General features: G+C 33.3%; 4 protein-coding genes across 8 annotated transcripts; 1 reads left to right on the top strand and 3 right to left on the bottom strand.

Annotated features, from left to right (window-relative positions):
* Window positions 1-72: 72 nt before the first annotated feature.
* Window positions 73-2,629, bottom strand: LOC108457357 (60S ribosomal protein L23-like). Its single transcript, XM_017756376.2, has 4 exons — window positions 2,401-2,629; window positions 1,996-2,280; window positions 643-684; window positions 73-549 (listed from the first exon to the last, which is right to left on the bottom strand). Exons 1-4 carry the CDS (start codon window positions 2,411-2,413, stop codon window positions 467-469), a joined length of 423 nt encoding a protein of 140 aa, XP_017611865.1. The 5' UTR covers window positions 2,414-2,629; the 3' UTR covers window positions 73-466.
* A 731-nt stretch (window positions 2,630-3,360) lies between these two features.
* On the bottom strand, window positions 3,361-6,889 carry LOC108454065 (uncharacterized). 3 transcript variants are annotated; one of them, XM_053019402.1, is made up of 4 exons: window positions 6,459-6,889; window positions 6,214-6,306; window positions 3,870-5,685; window positions 3,361-3,779 (listed from the first exon to the last, which is right to left on the bottom strand). In XM_053019402.1, the coding sequence occupies exons 3-4, from the start codon at window positions 5,556-5,558 to the stop codon at window positions 3,609-3,611; spliced, it is 1,860 nt and encodes a 619-aa protein (XP_052875362.1). In that variant the 5' UTR covers window positions 5,559-5,685; window positions 6,214-6,306; window positions 6,459-6,889; the 3' UTR covers window positions 3,361-3,608. The 3 variants fall into 3 exon arrangements, with proteins under 3 accessions (XP_052875362.1, XP_052875363.1, XP_017607863.1); XM_053019403.1 differs by having other exon boundaries at window positions 6,214-6,270; window positions 6,689-6,889; XM_017752374.2 differs by having other exon boundaries at window positions 6,214-6,270; window positions 6,459-6,887.
* A 1,683-nt stretch (window positions 6,890-8,572) lies between these two features.
* LOC108457269 (pre-mRNA-processing factor 19) lies at window positions 8,573-14,156 on the top strand. Of its 2 annotated transcripts, XR_008270784.1 has the most exons (19): window positions 8,573-8,789; window positions 8,873-8,958; window positions 9,206-9,277; window positions 9,365-9,427; window positions 9,777-9,863; window positions 10,228-10,372; window positions 10,461-10,582; window positions 10,700-10,816; window positions 11,194-11,289; window positions 11,379-11,438; window positions 11,633-11,707; window positions 11,824-11,928; window positions 12,347-12,463; window positions 12,568-12,645; window positions 12,722-12,818; window positions 13,081-13,132; window positions 13,442-13,512; window positions 13,601-13,798; window positions 13,928-14,156. XR_008270784.1 is itself a non-coding variant. In XM_053018907.1 (18 exons), the coding sequence occupies exons 1-18, from the start codon at window positions 8,777-8,779 to the stop codon at window positions 13,717-13,719; spliced, it is 1,575 nt and encodes a 524-aa protein (XP_052874867.1). In that variant the 5' UTR covers window positions 8,573-8,776; the 3' UTR covers window positions 13,720-14,156. The 2 variants fall into 2 exon arrangements, 1 of the variants encoding a protein (XP_052874867.1); XM_053018907.1 differs by having other exon boundaries at window positions 13,601-14,156.
* Window positions 14,157-14,846: 690 nt separating this feature from the next.
* On the bottom strand, window positions 14,847-19,045 carry LOC108457041 (uncharacterized). Of its 2 annotated transcripts, XM_017755844.2 has the most exons (8): window positions 18,751-19,045; window positions 17,748-18,235; window positions 17,571-17,643; window positions 17,393-17,473; window positions 17,157-17,220; window positions 16,235-16,322; window positions 16,068-16,152; window positions 14,847-15,241 (listed from the first exon to the last, which is right to left on the bottom strand). In XM_017755844.2, the coding sequence occupies exons 1-8, from the start codon at window positions 18,838-18,840 to the stop codon at window positions 15,191-15,193; spliced, it is 1,020 nt and encodes a 339-aa protein (XP_017611333.1). In that variant the 5' UTR covers window positions 18,841-19,045; the 3' UTR covers window positions 14,847-15,190. The 2 variants fall into 2 exon arrangements, with proteins under 2 accessions (XP_017611333.1, XP_052874868.1); XM_053018908.1 differs by lacking the exon at window positions 16,068-16,152.
* Window positions 19,046-19,642: the final 597 nt, after the last annotated feature.

Below are 19,642 nucleotides of genomic sequence, written 5' to 3'. Positions count from 1 at the left end.
CAAAATTGTAAAAAATCAATACCCGGATCAAAATGGTCAAACCATTGATTTTCAATCAAACAGCCAATCTGATTTCACTTAAATAACCTATTAAAAATTTATAAAAATATTAAAATATTACAAAACTTTTTTAGAAAAAAATCCAATTCAATCACTACCTCAACCAATTCAAACCGATTCATTCCCTCTGTCCAGACTGATAAACTGATTGATTTCCAATTCAATCAGCAATCCGGTTCCAAGTTACGATTAATATGGCTAAGATCAGCAAGATCCTCAATGAAAAAGGAAATAATAAGCTTAAACATGGGAGAACAATCCATTAACTACATCCCAGCATCAAAATCCAAATCAAAGCTATCCATACGATATTTTTCAAGAAACCCTAAAAAACACATAACAAAATCTTGATCCAGCAAAAAGCCATGACTCAAGGGAACAAAAAACTCTAGAAAAATTCAAATCCCTAAACAATGGCATTGGCTGCACTTGCAATTCTTGGCCACAGATCAGCACACTCCTTCCCAATTGGACCAGTAATGGCAGAACCTATATAACAATATTCTCAATTAAGAAATTTCAATTAAAAAGCCGATGTGTTGACCTGAAATCATCAAAATCGTTTTTGAATTGGCTTTTTACCTTTCATTTCTCCCTTCGGATTCACAATGACACCAGCATTATCTGCAATCCAGACATGATTCAATTCAGAAACTAAGAACACTAAAACATCAGAACTCCAATAAATTTAAGCAATGCAGTGTATCAGAACTCGTCATTTCTCTTGAATAGTTGGTGTCAGTCACATACCTATATCTGACACTAACAACAGAGTATTGAGTAAAATAACAAAAAACAGTCCCAAAGTGTTATCCAGTGAAATATGCAGTGGTTAAACGGAGCAGATGCAAGCTTCAAGAACTTAATGCATCTACAACAATGGAGACACTCGGTTTTCCAAACTAGTAACTGAGTCAGCCATCAAACATTAATCTGGCTCGTATGTCAAGACCATTTAAGACTCACTGAATTTCCTATCACAATGTTCACATATTAGAATATGTACGGCCCAAATGGAGCACATGCAAGCTTCAGAAACTTAACGCATCTGCAACGATGGACACAGTTAATTTTCCAGACTAGTAACGGTATCAACCACTGAACATTGAAGTAGATACCTGGACTTTTGCCTGGTAATACATGACATAATTTAATTCCTATTAAACAAGTCAATCAGGGATCATAACCATATTGGGGTAAGGTCAATACTTCAATTTATCTTGGTATGAGATGTGTAGAGAACCACCTAAACAGGAAATAGGAGATCACGATGAAAGTTCCCCGAAAGAGATTGACTTATGAAATGGAAGATCCCAAATGAGAGAAATTTCACTACAAAAACACTACACAACTCGGATAATTATGCTGCTCTCAAGTTAGGGCCAATTTCAGATTTGAGCTTTGGGTTTCGGTTGTTTTCAGCTTCAGGTCATTTGTTTTAGAGCCTCGGTTTTTTGAGTTTGGGTCATAAAAGGTTTAAACCATTTCAGGTTACTAGTTCAGGCCGTTTTGGGTTTGGGTTATTTAGGACTCAATTCATTTCATTTCGAGATCAGGTCAGTTCTAGGTTTTAAATGATTCAGGTTGAGGTTTTGGTCTCGAGTTGTTAGCTTTTACGGTCAAATTGGAGTGGCCAGATTTTTATCCATGTTGATCACGTCAAGTTTTCAGGTACGGGTACGAATCAACATGTCCATCTACAAGTTTTACTTACCCTCAACCCTAAACTATAAGATAAATTAGTTCACTTCAAATTATCTCTCCAACATACAAAAACTTTCGAAAACTATGAACATTAGCGAATCAATTATCAAACACTCACAACCGAGCCCGAATAACATAAATCAATAGATCCCTAATTTCAATTCACACTACCAAGCAATGAAACCACAAACAATAATAATTAACAAATCTATAAAAAAACAAAGATTATACCTTCAAAGTACATGTAAATACCATCCTTTCGGCGCCAAGGCTTACGTTGCCTCACGATGACGGCAGGCAAGACCTTCTTCCTTAGATCAGGCTTTCCTTTCTTGACAGTAGCCATCACCATGTCTCCAACACAAGCCGATGGCAATCGGTTGAGGCGGCCCTTGATCCCCTTCACGGAGATGATATAAAGGTTCTTAGCACCAGTGTTATCGGCACAGTTCACGGTGGCAGCCACTGGTAAACCCAGTGACATCCTGAACTTGTTTCCAGCTGATCCTCCACGCCCTAATTAAAAAAATAAAAAGAAATATCATTGTTCATATTTTTTCTCTGGAAACAAACAGAAAATGAAAAGAAAAAAAAGGAAATAATTAATGGGCTCAGAGAAAAAAGAGAGAAACTGACCTCGCTTCGACATCTTCGACGGCCGAATACAAACAGAGATCGAATGCTAGGGTTTTTCAAGCAATATATAGGGTTTTTTTATTCTAGGTTAAATTCTGCTATTAATCCCTGTGCTATAACGAAAGTTGTGGATTTAATTATATATACTTTTGTTCGGTCACTTTTAGTCCTGTAATTTTAAAATCTTAGTCCTCGCCAATGGTAACTGTTAAACTTATTAAATTTTCCTATTTTCAGAGTTTAATGCACCCAAAATATATGTATCATTTCAACTTATTATTTTCATATATTATTTACTAAAATTTAATTAATAAATTAATGATAATCATTTGCATCGAGATTGAATTTTCAAAATTCAAAAATTATAGGGACTTACAATGATTCAATTAGATAATATTGACCAAATCAACAACTGTACTTATAGTATAAGACTAATAATTGAATTTAAACTACTGAGTTTAACTGCTACTATTTGGGTCAGGATTAAATTTCAAAATTTAAAAAGTAAGAAAACTAAAATTGACCAATTCAAAAGGTATAAAATGAAATTGATCAAATTAAAGTATAATAATTAAGTCCACAACTTTAACAAAATGCAAGCACTAGTAATAAAAATTAACTAAGATGCCAATGGTATCTTTTCCTTGTACTTTCTAATTGAGCCTCGGCTCAACATTGATACTTTGGGTCATGTTCGATTTGAGTTTTTCAGATCATTTTGGTTTTGATTTTGATTTATTTGGTCAAATCATTGCTTAAAGTTCAAATTAGAAAAAGAAAAAAAAGAACTCATAACAATATAGTAAAAACTTTCGAATAATTCAACGTCTTAAATGAAAACATTTAAAATTAAGTAACTAAAATATAAACTTACTAATAATTTAATAATTTAATTACTTTCTGTATAATTTATCCTAAAGAAATACTAACAATGCATATATATATATATATAGACACACATATCTAAGACTGTAGATTCAATCAAAATGAGCAAAATACAATATCTTTTGTTTATGAGAAATCAATGATAAGATTTCCAATCAATGATAAAATCAAAACCTACATTACATTCATAACAATCTGAAAACAAAGCATGAAAAATTAACAATCTCAAATTCCTGTATAAAATACCTAAATTTCGATCTACACACCATTATAAGACAGTAAGGGGTCGGTTACAACTACATGAATTTCGATTCTAGATCCTGTTACTTGGACCGCTGTACATTTTTCGGTCGGAGAGTGGGGCTTCGGTTATGGATGTACGCCACTGCAATCGAGAAGGACTGTAGAGCTGAGAGCGATGGTTGAAAATGAATGAAATACAGACCATCGTGAACATTTGATATGCTCAACGTCGGAGAACCGTGCTCGGAACCCTGAAACATGAAAGTCGGGAAAGGGTCAATCATAATGTTTTGTAATATTGTATTGTTGTTGTGTTTCAGATTTCATAGTATTGCACGAACCTGAATGAAAAAATCAAATAACTTGCAAGCCTCGGATATTTCAGTTGGAGGTAAGCCGTCTTTTTTGCTTGATCTGGCTTGAAGTACCTTCACCGGACAGCCCAAGTCCCAGCCACCACAGTCGCAATGTCCACCGGATCTCCATCTTTCGATAAGACTCGATGGGCCGCCATTTTGGATTCTCGGACCACCGTGAATACCTGCTGGAACTATAATATCCATACTCGTTGAGCAATCACCGGTATAGCAATCTGAAGGGTCAATCTTTTGCTTAACCCCTGTTTTCTTGAGAAACTTTAAGCCCCAACCTCCAACTTCCGAGTGAGAATTTTTGGGGATATGGTCCCTTGTGATAATAGCGAGGGATTCAAAATTTGGTGGAAGTTGTTCATCTAACAGATTCATGCGATCTAGTGCATCAGAATAATTGATAGGATCTGAAGAAGAATCTTCGATTAAGGAAATTGACCGACGATATCTCGATATTGTTCTCTGTTTGGATAAGTGACTGCTCTTGAATACTTCTGCCACTTTTTTCGATATACCCTTATTCTTCCCGTGGTTATGGCTTGAAGTTTGTGGTTCCAGGTTAAAAGTTTCATTACCATCAAACAAAACAAACTCCGTTTCAATGATTTTAGAATCTTGGGGGCCGATTGTGAAAGAAGTAGATACCTTCATCTTACCAACAAGATGTAAGTCATTATCATTAATCCCATGTTCCTTATGACCACCCTTGCTAGACCGAAACAAGTATGTATATCCCAGACCTTTATTCTGAGCCGATCCTTCCTTCAACAAATTGGCTACATATACCACCCTCTGATTATCGAGGGAGAAAACAAAATACGGAATCCCACCCTTCCATGTGCATTGAAGCATTCCCTGCGAAATCATTGTCGAATTAGAAGAAAAGGATTGATCAGAGCACGATGAGTTTGAACTTGACACAGACACAAGCCTTTTTTGCACTGTTTCTGATCCATATTTACGAGTATCCAATACGTGTGTTTCACTTCCAAGCTTATTCAAGGAATAATGCATGAAACCACCAAGGGAGTTTGTGAAATCGGAACTTATATTTGATCCTTTAACATCCATTAAACTCGAATCAACGTCCGATACACCCAATTTCTGTAACAATGGGCTCTTCAATATATTTGCCATACTCCTGCTGCCCATTATCGAACCTACAACCCATGGATCAGCCGGACCAAGGACAACACTACCGGTCTCAACTGCCAATGGACAGTCGAAAACAAACCTGTCAAAATCACATGTATCTTCATCCCGCATTTTATTTGAATTCAATCCATCGGACAAAACGCCCATGTTTAAAGAGCTCAAGTTGACAGAGATGTTGCACCGAGCTGCTTTTGCCGCATTGATATGAATCAATTCCAGGCAACGACGAAGATATTTCTCGTCTAGAGTAACCACATGCCTCGGGATCTTATGACTTATGTCGAAAATACTCCGTTGCAACGAATCCTTTATAAGATTTTTCCGACCTTGTAATCTTTTAGCATTTAACATCAAAGCATGCCATGGATTTACCTTTCTTGCCAGCTTCTTCAATTTCAACTCAGAATTATTCATTCCATTCTCTCCTACTGATAAATCCCCGTTTTGCAACGAATCGTCATTCTCCTGTTCATCTTTCCGGCCAGTCACAAGCATGCCGTCCATTGTCTTTAGTGATGAGCACGGCTGATCACCATATTTTCTGTCTCGACATGGTTGATGCGAGTTTGAGAGCGGACAAATTCCCCACTATATAAGCCTCCAACAATCGGATTCGTAATTCACAAGCAATCTGAAGAAAAATACAAACAATAACCAGTCCTTATCTCAACTAGAAAGAACAAGGCTAAGATTTAAGACAAATCTTGTCGGAGATGGAATTTCGGTAATAAGAAACCAAAGCATAACGTGTCTGAACTCAAATTATAGCCTTATCAAGTAATAATGGAGCTTAGATATATATATATATACACACACACACACATAGTATATGACAGTATGCAGTTATGAACAAGAAAGACAAGAACAAACATTCTACATTCCCTCGTCTTTTTTTCATTTATTCTCACAGTATCTAGAGGGGGAAAAAAAAGCAAATGCAAATCAAAGGAAAGTTGGTTAGCAATCAAAATCATATATATATATATATATATATAAAGCTCAAGATTATGAAATTGGGTCCTTAAAACAAATTAAAGACAAACTATCATAAGAATCTCATTAATTTCACTAAAAAAACCCAGAAACTTGACTGAAATTAAAGCCATGAATGAACCCTAGGCAAAACTCCATCACCATAGAAAGGGGGGGGGGAACTTACCCTCAAAGCAGCAAAGAGATGAACCCTAAGTCCTTCATCAAATTTGGAGCCTTCAACCTGGCATAAATGAAACAAAAAAATATATTTGGAACACTTAAACCAGAAATTTCAAGTGATACCAGAGAAAAAAAAAACAGAAATAAGCAAAGAATAGAAGAAAAATAATAATAAGGTTAAAGAAGAAAGTTGCAAACTTTTAGGAATAGAATAAGTAAAAAGATTCACTTTTTTTTTTTTTTGCTCACCTCAAACAAATGGATCCATGAAAGGAAGCTCAACTACCTTAAATTCAATACACAAAGTAACACAAGCAAAGAAGAAGAAGAAGAAGATCTCCAATGAAGTAAAAATAATAATAATAATCACCTAGTAACAATGAGCTTAATTCAACCAATATAATGGAGGGGAGAAAAAAAAAAAAGACAACTTTGTTTTTTGTCAGAAAGAGAGATATAAAGGAAGAAGCAAACTTTACTAGGTTCCAAAACACTGTTTTGTTTCTCCTCTTGTTAACTGTTGAAGACACCGGTCATAATAACAAATAAATAATATATTATTAAAAGAATCCAAGATTGAAGCAAAAGTAGTGGGAGGGGAGAAAAACTGTTGTTGTAAGCCACGTTTAGTTGTGGAATTTTGGTTCTTCAAGGTTCATGTTCTCTCCTTCCATGGTGACCCCACTTTTTTTTTATTTTTAATTATATTTTTAGTCAAAGATACACATTATAAGAAAAATGAGAAAAGGATCCGGATTAGGAAAGGGGGGAAATCTTCATAAAGAAACCATTAAAGGAAAATTACATTAAGAAAAGAATAGGAGATGAGCTGGAGTACACATACACACAAGATATGAACACAGAAAATTGTCATGAGACTGAAAAAAAATGGTCCACTTCCTATGTATGGAGGGCAAATATAATCCAAAACACGGTAATTTTGTTTTTAGCAAAGTTGTCTGAAATTGTATGGGTTGATTAGATGAAGGGTGGATTTGAATAGTTAAACATATTGTATTTTATTGTCCATCTAAATTCATTCAAGTGAGGAATTAATTTAAAAAGGGATAAAAATTAATTAATTGAATTAATTTTTATATTTTTAAATTTTAAATTTATTTATTTTAAATCAAAGGAAATTTGATAATTTGAACTATTCTAAAAGTATTGATTTTTAGTTTTTGTTAGCTAAAAAAAGGGATTTTTTTTGTTAGTCATGTGAATGAGAGAGAAATGAGAGGAGGATAGGGGGAGGCAATGGTCGAAGTACTGCCAAGTTGGTACTGTGTTTTTTTGGAAAGCTTGAAAAATAAACAACATGAGATTGGTTTTTTTGGGTTAATATAAATTTTAGTCCTTGAAATTAATAATTAGGTTGGTATCTAAATTTAAAGATTAGGTTTATTTTAGTTTTTAAATTTAACAAATGTGACCACTTTAAAATTGTGTCATATTATGAACTAAAAATTAAAATTTGTATAGTTTTAAAAACTACAAACGATGATATAATGTAATTTTATTGTGTTGAGTCATCAAATTTTAATGTAATCTAAGTCTAGAAATTAAAATTGACCTGATTACAAAATTTATGTATCAAAATAAATAAAAGAATTAAAAATTCAGAGAATAAATTTATATCAACCCTTCTTTTATTCTCTTTGCTTTAATTTCATTTATTACAAATTACAATCTCCCGGAATGTTGATTGTAATTCTTTTAATATTCTTATATTCTCTTTTCCTGCTTGTTCTAATTTATTGCACTGGACAGTCATTACATATTGGACTTACAACAAAGTCACATCATCTATTCAAATCCACAGAATTTTGAGAGGGTTTGAAATAAAATTTCGGACAGAAAAAATGAATTTTGATAAATAAATTTATAAATATTTTATACTAAATGTTTAAAAATATGTTAAAATATGTAAATTGAGTTTTAATTTAATTAGTATAGATGTCATTACTAATGTAGGAGGGCGTGAGTTTAAATGTATTGAAGCATATTATTCTTCTATTTACGAGTTAAAAAAAGACTATCAAAAATATAATCAAAATTTATAATTTAAAAACATAATTAATTAAACTCAACTCGTTTAAGCCACATATTGGCTGAATTAATTATTTATAAATATGTACGAGTTAAATTTTTTTTAAAATTTATATTTTAAATTAAATCAAACTTAAATACTTATATATAATATTGATATAATGTAAAAATTAAACCTAAATCCAACTCATTCATGAGCGCCTCTGTTATAGATAAAGTGTGTGTCCAAAGATTACCATAGTAATGTCTTGGCCCAAATACGGACAAACTTATCTTGGGCCAGTAAAACCCTAAAAGGCTAATTGGAAAAAAACCTCTAAATCTAATCCATTGACCTTCTCGCTTTGATCCACTTTAGATTTGTTTTTCATATTATTTATTGTTTTTTCGACCGTCCCTCGCTCTTCCTTTTAACTGCTGCTGCTGCTGCTGCTGCTGCTCCTTGTGTTTTTTTGCCTATTGAAAAATTTTCCAGTGTTGATTTCAGTAGCCATCGAAACCCTAATTCCTCTTTCACCATGAACTGTTCAAGTAAGCTCTCTATTTTTTGTTTTTTTTCTATACTTTAACACTGTCGTTTTTTTTGTCTGAGAGATTTTCGTTTTTCCATGCAGTCTCCGGTGAGGTGCCGGAGGAGCCCGTTGTCTCCACGAAATCCGGCTTGCTCTACGAGAAACGCTTAATCGAGCGTCATATTTCGGTTCGGCTTCTCTTTTTCTTTTTTTTTTTCTTTCTTTTAGTTTCTAGGGTTCTGTTCTTTAGTTTTTAAATTTATTTGAATGCTTACTAAAGTGTAAATTTTCTTTTTAATGAAAAGGGTTGTTCTTTTTTTTTTTATATAATTTCGCCTTTTGTTCTCAAGTTCTATTTTACTTTTTAGATTTAAGCTAACTTTTGATAAATTAGCTGTATGTTTGATAGGATATTTGTATTGCTGTTTGAATTAGGATTATGGGAAGTGTCCAGTTACTGGGGAGGCACTTACTATGGACGACATTGTCCCGGTCAAAACCGGCAAGGTGATTTTACTAAGGGTGGTTTCCTTACATGTTTTTCCATTGATTCTTTATGAGCTGATTTCTTTGTTTTCATGGTGTTTGTTCCAGATTGTGAAGCCCAGATCTTTAACAGCAGCTAGCATTCCTGGGATGCTTGGAATGTTTCAGAATGTATGTTTTCTTGACACACACACACATATATAATATCTGAATTAGCTCAAATTATTGTATACCTCATGTTTATCCTTTTCTTTTTTGCTATCCATGTCAGTGCATGGTGGGAATGGGTTTTTACTTGTGCTGTGTAATTCTTTGTATTCTACTATTGATTTTACCGCAGGGGTCTTACTTCACTGTATTTTTTTAGCTAGAACTGAATGCTTTCCTTAAAATTTCTTTTTTTGTTTCTTTGGAATTGTTATCAGTGCAATTTTACACTCACCAATAAATTTCTTTTTTTTCTGCACTGAATTTTCTTTAGCTTTTTGCTTCTGATGTTTCACTTCGGCCCCCATTACAGGAATGGGATGCTTTAATGCTATCCAATTTTGCATTGGAGCAGCAGCTTCATACCGCCAGGCAAGAGTTAAGTCATGCACTCTACCAGGTAACAACAATTTGGATATCAATGTTTATATGATGTGAGCTCTTTTTGGCAGAATCTATTTTACAATCTTACAAGCGGTGATTTTTCTTTTAACGTTCCCAGAGAAGATGAATACTTAAGCATAATGTTGTTGTATGCTTGTGTAAGGAGTTTTCTTTTTACCTTGAGCTTTTATGTACAGTCCTTGTACTTTTTTTAATTGAACGGTTTGCTTTAAAACTGTTTACCCCCAACTGTAAAGGAAGCTGATTATAAAGATCACTTGTCAAGATCATGTGGTTATCAAATCTAACTTTTGGTGTTTTTCTTTCTGGTTATATATATATTAAGTAATTATAATGTTGTTCAATTTGTTTTTGTACAGCATGATGCTGCCTGCCGTGTGATTGCAAGACTTAAAAAGGAAAGGGACGAAGCCAGGTCATTGCTCGCACAGGCTGAGAGGCAGGCACCGTTGCCTGCATCAGCAGCTACTGCCAATGTTTCTGCTCTCAGCAATGGAAAGAGAGGTTCCTTCTCAGTGTGCTTTTCATTAATATTTGTTCATCTTAAACTAATTCAGTATCTTATTTAAGATTTTCTTTTTTGTAATTATAGCTGCAGAGAGTGAAGATATGGGCCCTGGTGGAAAGAGAATGCGTCCTGGGGTTTCTGATAGTATTATTGCTGAGTTAACAGAATGTAATGCAGCTCTGTCACAACAGCGTAAAAAGCGCCAGGTACAATTTTTATCTAGCATATTTTGATTAATTCCAACTATTGCTTTCCATATAACATATTCATATTTTCCTTTTGGTCCCTCTCCTTCCAATCTTTTCCTTGGGCTTTCTTTTCAGATACCTCCCACTTTAGCTCCCATTGATGCTTTGGAGAGGTATACCCAACTATCTAGTCATCCTCTTCACAAGACTAACAAACCTGGAATCACTTCAATTGATATCAATCTTTCAAAGGTATGGTGCTCTTTTAGATAATCCCTTTAGTAAAACTGTCATTTTGCCTACACCTCTATGGACAGGAAGCAAATGTGTTTTGGATATTGCATGTTTTTACTCTTAAAAATATAGGATATGAGAAATAGTTTTTTGTTTAGTTCATTCATGTCATGTTAGGCTATCAGTTTCTGATCTTTTTATTATTCTGTAAACTCATATGTGTCCAGACTGTTGCCTGAAAAATCTGAGCCGGTGCCATTCTGCATTTGTTTGGAGGAATATAAATAGCTTAGAGGATTTAGCTAATGCTATAATCACTAAGAGTATATTTTTTAATTTTTATGGATAACCATGCAAATTTGGTCCATTAACTTCCTTCTATGTCTGGTTGTTAGGATATTGTTGCCACTGGAGGGGTTGATTCAAGTGCTGTACTCTTTGATCGAACATCTGGAGAGATCTTATCTACACTAAGTGGGCATTCTAAGAAGGTTTATTCAGTTTCCTTTATTTTGTTCAAGGGTTGTTGTCTACATTTTTCGCTTGAAATTTGTTGTCTGACTACATTCTTCTTTGGTAGGTTACTAGTGTAAAATTTGTAGCCCAGAATGATGTATTTTTAAGTGGTTCAGCAGATAAGGTAAGCCGATTCTTCAAGTCTCTTCCCGTTTTTGTTCCTTTGCATCAGTCCTTATTTTAGGTTTATGTTGCTCGAGACAGATTTTTTTGAAAGGATGTAGTATTCACATTTTAATCATTTAACCATAACTGAACTCCATGTTTTACATACATATTAGCTTGCTTCTCAGTTTAACTGGTTTTTGAATGTTGTAGACTGTTCGGATTTGGCAAGGGTCTGAAGATGGAAAGTATGATTGCAGGCATATTTTGAAAGATCATACAGCTGAGGTAAATATGTTTTTGAGTACACGTATTCTCAACTGTCTGCTTGGTTATCAAGTTTTGGTTCTGGTTCATTTGTGGTCTTACGGACATGAGAATAAATCTACCTTCTACTCTTTCAGGTGCAAGCTGTCACGGTCCATGCCACTAACAACTACTTTGTAACTGCTTCACTTGACACGACGTGGTGTTTTTATGATCTTTCGTCTGGTTTATGCTTGACCCAGGTCCAACTCCTATATTTTTCCTTCTCTTTGATCTGTAAGGTTTTTCATTACAATGGACATCTTGCTATTATTGTTTGTGAGGTAAAATGGACTAGCTCTTAAAGTTGATCCTGAATGCTGAGTTCTAACAATAAGTCTAAACATGCGTTTAATAGATTCATGAAGTGCTCTAAAGTTAATCTGTGATCTGATTGTGTTCCACAGTCATAGTGTTATGTGAACTATCAGTTGCTTGTTAATTTCTGACATGTAATGAAATTTCCATCGTCTTTAGGACTTTCAATGGAAAGACATAGTTAGCATTATTTTTACTCATTTGGGTCTTGGTAAAATGATTTCCTTTTTCCTTGAGCTAAATTTCCATTTCATTTATTTTGAAGAGGAAATCCAAGAATGAGTCAGATTTTTATCTGTGCAGGTTGAAGACCCATCAAATTCTATGGGCTATACGTCTGCAGCTTTTCATCCTGATGGCCTTATCCTTGGAACTGGCACCACTGGAGCTACTGTTAGAATTTGGGATGTGAAGAGTCGGGTATATAGGAACTACTTTATGACAGCTGGATATTCGTTTTTCAGATATTTTCTTTGTCTACAATTTTTTTAAAACCACTTCCTCTTTATTCTATTACCCTACAGGGAAATGTTGCCAACTTTGATGGACACACTGGGGCTGTAACAGCCATATCTTTCTCAGAAAACGGTTACTTCCTTGCGGTAAGCATCTAGCCAAATTATGCATGTTATGTTGATTTTCATGAATTTCGCAATCTGATTTATGTTTTAACTGCAGACTGCTGCTCATGATGGTGTTAAGTTGTGGGATCTACGCAAATTGAAGAACTTTCGATCTTTTGAATTATATGATCAAGACACACCAACCAACTCAGGTATGTTCATCTTGATAACAGACCCTGCATGGCTGTATAATACCTTGTCTTCTATTGGCTCTCTTTTCAGAATGAGTTATATATCTCATAATTTTTGGCATAGTTCTACCATTTATTTGTCTATGCTCCTTGCTTTTCACCTTGGCAACTTTTGAGCGTGGGAAATAAAAAAAGAAAGAAAAATAGAGCAAGCAAAAAATGAGCTTGTTATCATGAAAAGCTATATTTAACAGCAGCTTGAATGTTTTCTTTCTTCTTTCAGTGGATTTCGACCATAGTGGGAGTTACCTTGCCATTGCTGGCTCAGATATAAGGTAGGTGCTCTCAACTGTATATATTATGTAGTTTTTGCATGGCATATTTCTCTGAAGTAAAACTTAAACTGGATGTGGTGACTGTTGTATGCACATAACATTTCAATGGAGTGCTTAACAAACTCTGGAATTTTAGTGATAATGTTGGATGCCTTTCAATTAAAACCCAAAGACCATGTTTTTAAACTTGCCAGAAATCTTATGTTCTCCATTTCTCTGTACTTAACAAGCTCATCCTTTCCACAATATTACGTTGAAACTGATTTAATCATTATGCTTGTTGATACTGATTTAATTTTGTGCTTTCAGAGTTTACCAAGTTGGCAGCGTAAAAGCTGAATGGAATTGCATCAAAACTTTACCTGATCTGTCCGGCACAGGTTCATCTTCTAATTCCCCCTGGCTCAATCCATCATTATTTTTGATTGCCAGCTGAAGTAGAAGTGCCATGTTCTTTTCTTTTTGCAGGTAAAGCAACTTGTGTCAAATTTGGTCCAGATGCAAAGTACTTGGCAGTGGGATCAATGGATCGCAACCTTCGCATATTTGGCCTTCCCGAAGGTGATGATGCTTCAACAGTATCATAAAAAGGAACCCCTTCTGTTCTTCATATATGATAAGTTGCGACTGCTCGGTTTCGTGGTTAAAGAACTGTCAGATTTTGAGGTGGGTTTAAATCTTTTAGTCTTGTGCTTCTGTTCCCAAAAATGCTTTTTTGAAGCTAGGGAGGGCATGAATGTCTACCATTGTTGCCATTCCTCCATTAATGTATGTGCCACTGTCTCATTTAAAAAGGTTTTGAAGAAATGAAGCCAGGTGAAAATATATTATAGACAATTCCAACTCCTAGAACTGAACCATCACTAGTGGGATTTTTATCTTAACTAGGCAGCACTTATGGACTTTTTTTTGGGTTTAAGGTTTGTTGTGGCCTTAGATTGTAGTATTTATTTGTATACACTGCAAGAGTGGATGGTACATTTAAAGTTTTTATGTAACATTTTTAATGTTGGCTGTTTTTTAAGAGGATTCCTCATTGCTGCATTTTCCTCCCTTATTTAAACTGAAGGCTGAGCAAGAAAAATTGAAAATCGATCAACCAAGTTTCGATTAAAAAATTATGGTTAGCCAAACTGATTTTGTTTTTAATTTATGATTAGTTTTAATTTTTATGTAAAAAATATATCTAAGATACTAGGTAATTTTAAAACAAAATAATTGTTGGTTATTTTTGTTTGCTTGTAAAATGATTTTTAGAAATGTTTGAAAGAAAATTTTGAACCTTTATCAAATAGTCTAAAAATATAAAGTAATGTTTATTTCGTCAAAATAAATCCAAAATAGTATGTATAAAACAAGGATTGATGGAGATTTTTACAACTTAAATTATAGATTTGCTCAATGATAATAGATCACCAGTTGAATGATTTCAATTACTAATTATTTAAAAATTATTCAAATTTTAACTTAAAACTTTGATTTTATTAAATATACACATTTAAAAAGAAATATACATAATTATTTGTGTGCAAAATATTAACATAAAATTATATTCATGATAAAATTATAAAAAAATAAAGATTAATATGTTTTAGTATGAGTTTATATATAATTTTAATATTTACCTCTGAAAAAGATATTTAATAAGAATTCTCTTAATAAAATTCAGTACAATTTATTCTGAGTTATTTATTCATTTAATCTGAAAAATACATTTTAGAATTTCTGTAAAATAAATGTATTATTAATAAAATAATAAAAAGTTTTAAAACGATACAGCCAAATTGTTCATACTAGAAACATTAATAGATTAGAAGATAGCAGTAATCTGAAAGAAATATGAATCGCTCACCGTACTACTCAATTAAACAACCCCCCAAAAAAAAAAAAGATTTTAAACCCTAACTACAACCAGATTTGTCATCAGAATTCATCTCTAAAGCCCCAAAATGAGGGCACATTGCAGGGATTGATGGATATTGATTATTACAAGTCAAAGAAGATAGGATGTGTCCTTAACCATGCAATTGGAGACAAGTGTTTCTCCCTGAAGACTTTTCAGTTGCTTTCAATTGAGGCATAGGGTGATGCATGTGTGAAACCCCATAGCTGCATGGTTTAAAATCACATGAAATACTAAAAGTTACAATCAGGCCAAACAGTTATTAAGGAAGAAAAAACAAAGAATAATGCAACATTTAGTCCCTAAACTTTTTCTCATAAAATTTCCCATTGTAGCCCATGTGATGACATGAGATTATGAGATTGTGTCATGTACTCATGTTATCATCTAATTTTTTTTTTTAAATTTAGATAATGTCATGGCAAAATATTAGAGTGCCTCAACATTCCATGGATCGACACTAAGAAAAGTTACCGAGTTCCGAGTTCACGTGGCTTTATCCCCAAAACAAAAACACATGCCGGGGCTTTACTTAAAGAAATTGTATTTATCATCCATGAGAAATGCACAAGAATTCCTTGTAAATGAAGCCTCCAACTTATTCGTTAAATTCCTTACCCTAATTTGACAAGGATGAAATTCAAAACAATGAGTTTTCCTTTTTTTGTATAAAGGAGGCTAAAATATGGGGATAGGGGAAAGCCGGAGCTCGAATTCCAGGTCTGTTGGATCTCACATCTTTACATGAATCACTTGAGTTAAGCTCTGGATTCAATTTTTGCAGTAGTTAAATTCATCACCTAGTATGCATCAACAAGAACAAGCATGCCACATGTTCTCAAATATCGATTACTTATACCATTGGTATGCTATGGGGTAAGTTTCTATACATTTCATAAATATTCCACCTTTTACCTTCCTATTTTCAGCTAGAATTTGAGATCACTAAAGGTCGTATTTTAAGCCAATGTTGAGAATCAGATAACCAAATAAGATATTGTTAAAAAAAGGGTCAAACGAGCATAAATTTACCTCGACATTATTAAGGTCGAAGTCCTGGTTATGAGCCAAACACAAGTTCCCAAATGTTTCAGAAGGTCCACTACTTCCGGTTAAACTATTAAAAAGAGAAAATCCCAAACCATGACAAAAAGGACAAACATTTGTAGTAAATGAGAAAACTTGAGATTGTAACTTACAGCTCTCCATCCAAGCACAAAGCAAAATTGCCACCACCACCAACTGCTAACAAGTCGTTCAAACATATATAGTAATAACGATTGGCACCTGTTTCAGTAGATAGGACACAAAGATCAAAGACTATAATAGCATGGAAATACCTTCAACATCGGCAGATTAAAAGGAGACTAATATTTCACACAATGAAAAACCAGCATATTAGCCCTGATACACAATTACTAATGGTTAAAGCACTAGGGAGGTCCCTGTATTATAGGGACCGGATCAAATTAGTCCCTCCATTATCAAATGGATCAATTTAGTCCTTATACTATCAAAAAAAATCAAACAAGTATAAATTGTAACAGAGTTTAACATTTACTATATAAAAAAATCTCTTTTCATTTGCAGTTCAATTTCAAAGAAAAGAATTCATTCACAGAAACATAAAAATTTTAAAAATATTAACTCTGTTAAACAGCAAATGACATTTTGTATATAAAATATGTTAACTCTATTCAAATTTGGCCTTAGTTGTTTCTTTTTAACAATACAGGTACTAAATTGATCCATTTAATAGTAGAGGGACTAATTTGATCAGGTTCCTATAATAGAGGGACCTCTCAAGTACATTCACCATTACTAATTGCTTGTACTATTCATTAAGGTCGTAATCATTTCCTATCTAGTTTCAGGAAAGAAACAAGAATCTGTTCAAAAAACCAATCTGCATTCAACATTTGACAATTCATACATTTAATTTGAAATCAAATTGATAATGTTTTAATAACAGCATGAACAAAATCCCATCTTCCAACCAGCAACATGCATTAAATCGATCTCAAACTTCATAGACTGGTAATTGGTAAGGTTTGTACTGACACCGTTCATTACAGTTCTAAGAAACAAAATACATCAAATAGTTTTAACAAAATAGCATACCAGTTGGTCTAAATAGCCTCGGTTCACCATATACAGTTGTGAAAACAAATGTCTGGTTTGTTCCCTGTCATAAAGCAAGAAGAGAAAAGTTAAAAAGACTGCCAAGTCAAAGCTTACAAATTAAGAAATGAAACGATATGTAGAAAAACAGCAAAAATGGAGCAAATCACCAAGAGAAACCAATTCATTGTGTAAATAAAACCATATTTGTAAGTTAAATAGGCATGTTAGCTTACTTGATATTTTCTCTTGGGTGTTGGTTTCAAGGGACATTCTAGCATTGCACCAAAGATGGCTCCTTTCCTATCTCCAGTAATCTAAAATTTGTACAGCACCATGCAAATAATACTTCCAAGGTTCAGATAGATAATCTCTCATAACAATTGAATTACTAATATACAACCATCAACATACCAACAAACAAGGGCCAGGAAGTTCAGCACTCTTACGAATAAGCGTACGAAGTGATATACCATGTTTCAACGTACTGCCCTTCATTTCAAAGAGTTAATTACCAAATCAAAGATCCAAAATCGGAAATACAATGTAGCTTTTCACCAAAAGAACTTCAAAGCTTACTGCAAGACTTACCTATACAACAACACCCATTGACACCCTTTAACAATATTGGGAAGGGAAGACACCAAGAATTCGTACAAATCACAGGTAATAAACACCGATTCATCAGAAAGGTTCAGTGGAGGCTTTATTGAACTCCGTTGCTCTCGTGTATCTAGAAATTCATCGGAATCACTGCTCCTCCTTTCAGAGGTACGGTCCTTATCCTCACCCCGAGGACTAATTGTTTGCTTGTTGTCACCATCTTCCGAAATTTTCTTCTTAACTTCATGAACCCTTACTAATTTTTCATTTGTAAAAGGAATTGTGAGGTCTTCACAGCTATCCAAGGGTTCATCTTGCAACTCAAGTGTCCTATATTTCCATCTAATAGGAAGTGACTCGATTGGCTTGAGATGACTTCCATGATCTTTCGATTTAGACCCGCCCGAGCTTACGGAAGGGGTAATATACGAAAAAATGGAATACAAAGAGCTTGGTCCTTTGGAATACAAACTAGCCTACACATTCAGAAACTTTTTCCATATCATGAAATCACTCAAAACTACAACTCACAGCAAATTTAAAACTTAAAAAGGCAATTAAGTTATTGACTCTTTCAACACATACAAACATAAAAACATAAAATAACCCAAAAAAAACACAAACCTTAAACAAAAATATATATTATTACTTGACCTATCCAAAAACCATTGTTTAAAGTTTTACACAATTGAAATTCAAAATGAAGAACTTCAATTTAATCCCAGTCTATGAAGTGAGTTCTAGTTCAAAATAATGAAAATATTTTACATTTTTTTTATTCCTTTCATGCATTATCTAATGAATATGTATATAACCCAAATTATCAAATTACAGTTCCTTTCCAAAGATCATAAACAAAACAAAGGAAAAACACAATTTTCAGCTGCCCCAAGTGTTTAAAAAAAAAACAATATAGACATCAATAAAAGATTAACTACATTTCTATAAATAACCCAGATCTAGTATCTAACAAAAAATACTAAAAAATTACCTGAGAAAGATCAGATGGAGTAGAATGATTTGATGAATCTGAAAATAAACGTGAAAGACCCTCAGCTACTTTATCTTTCAATGTATACATTTTCAATTTCTTTTTCAAATGATTCGGTGCTAAAAATGCTTTCTTTTTAAGCTTTAGCTCATGAAAATTAATGTAAGAATTTAAGGAGAAATTTGGTGATTTGTCGGTGGGAAAAAAGAGTGAAAAATACAAGAAAACGAAGCGGTGCGACGTTTGGCTTTTGCTTAGATTTCTTCTTTTGGAAAAATATCGAATTTCTATTTATATCCCTAAAACATGGTAACTCTTTTCTATTTAAATATTACTATATTAAAAAAATTATTATTTAATTGTTTTCCTCAAAAAGTTCAGCCTAAAAAATTACCATAATTTGGCCCATTCTTGTTTCTAATTTAATTCATAAACTTAGATTTTATTAACATACAATAACGTGACATTTAAAAATTTTAAAAGTAAAAATTTTAAATTTTTAAACCATAATATGACATATATTAGAATGTTATATTATTATTCTTAAACGGAATTTATTTTTAAGAATAAATTTGAGAAACTTTGTCAAGTTTAAAACTAATAGTAATTTACAATTCAAGATAAATCGATAAAATTATCAAATTCAAAAATTAAACACAAAATTTAAAAGTACGATATTATGAACCTCTTAAAAAAAAGCTAAAAAAGATGTTTAAGAAGATGTTCAGGTTTCTAATTTACATGATTATGTGCACTAATTATGTTTTTCTTTCCACTTGAGTACCATGTTTCAATTTTTTACACTTCACTTTATTCAAACAACAACACTTTCGCTATTTGCTAGCCTTACTTCCTGGATTTATGTTTTAATTTATCTAATTTTTAGCCCATA

Source organism: Gossypium arboreum, chromosome 9, assembly GCF_025698485.1.
Source record: "Gossypium arboreum isolate Shixiya-1 chromosome 9, ASM2569848v2, whole genome shotgun sequence".
NCBI lineage: Eukaryota > Viridiplantae > Streptophyta > Magnoliopsida > Malvales > Malvaceae > Gossypium > Gossypium arboreum.
This window is presented reverse-complemented; position numbering and strand designations above follow the sequence as displayed.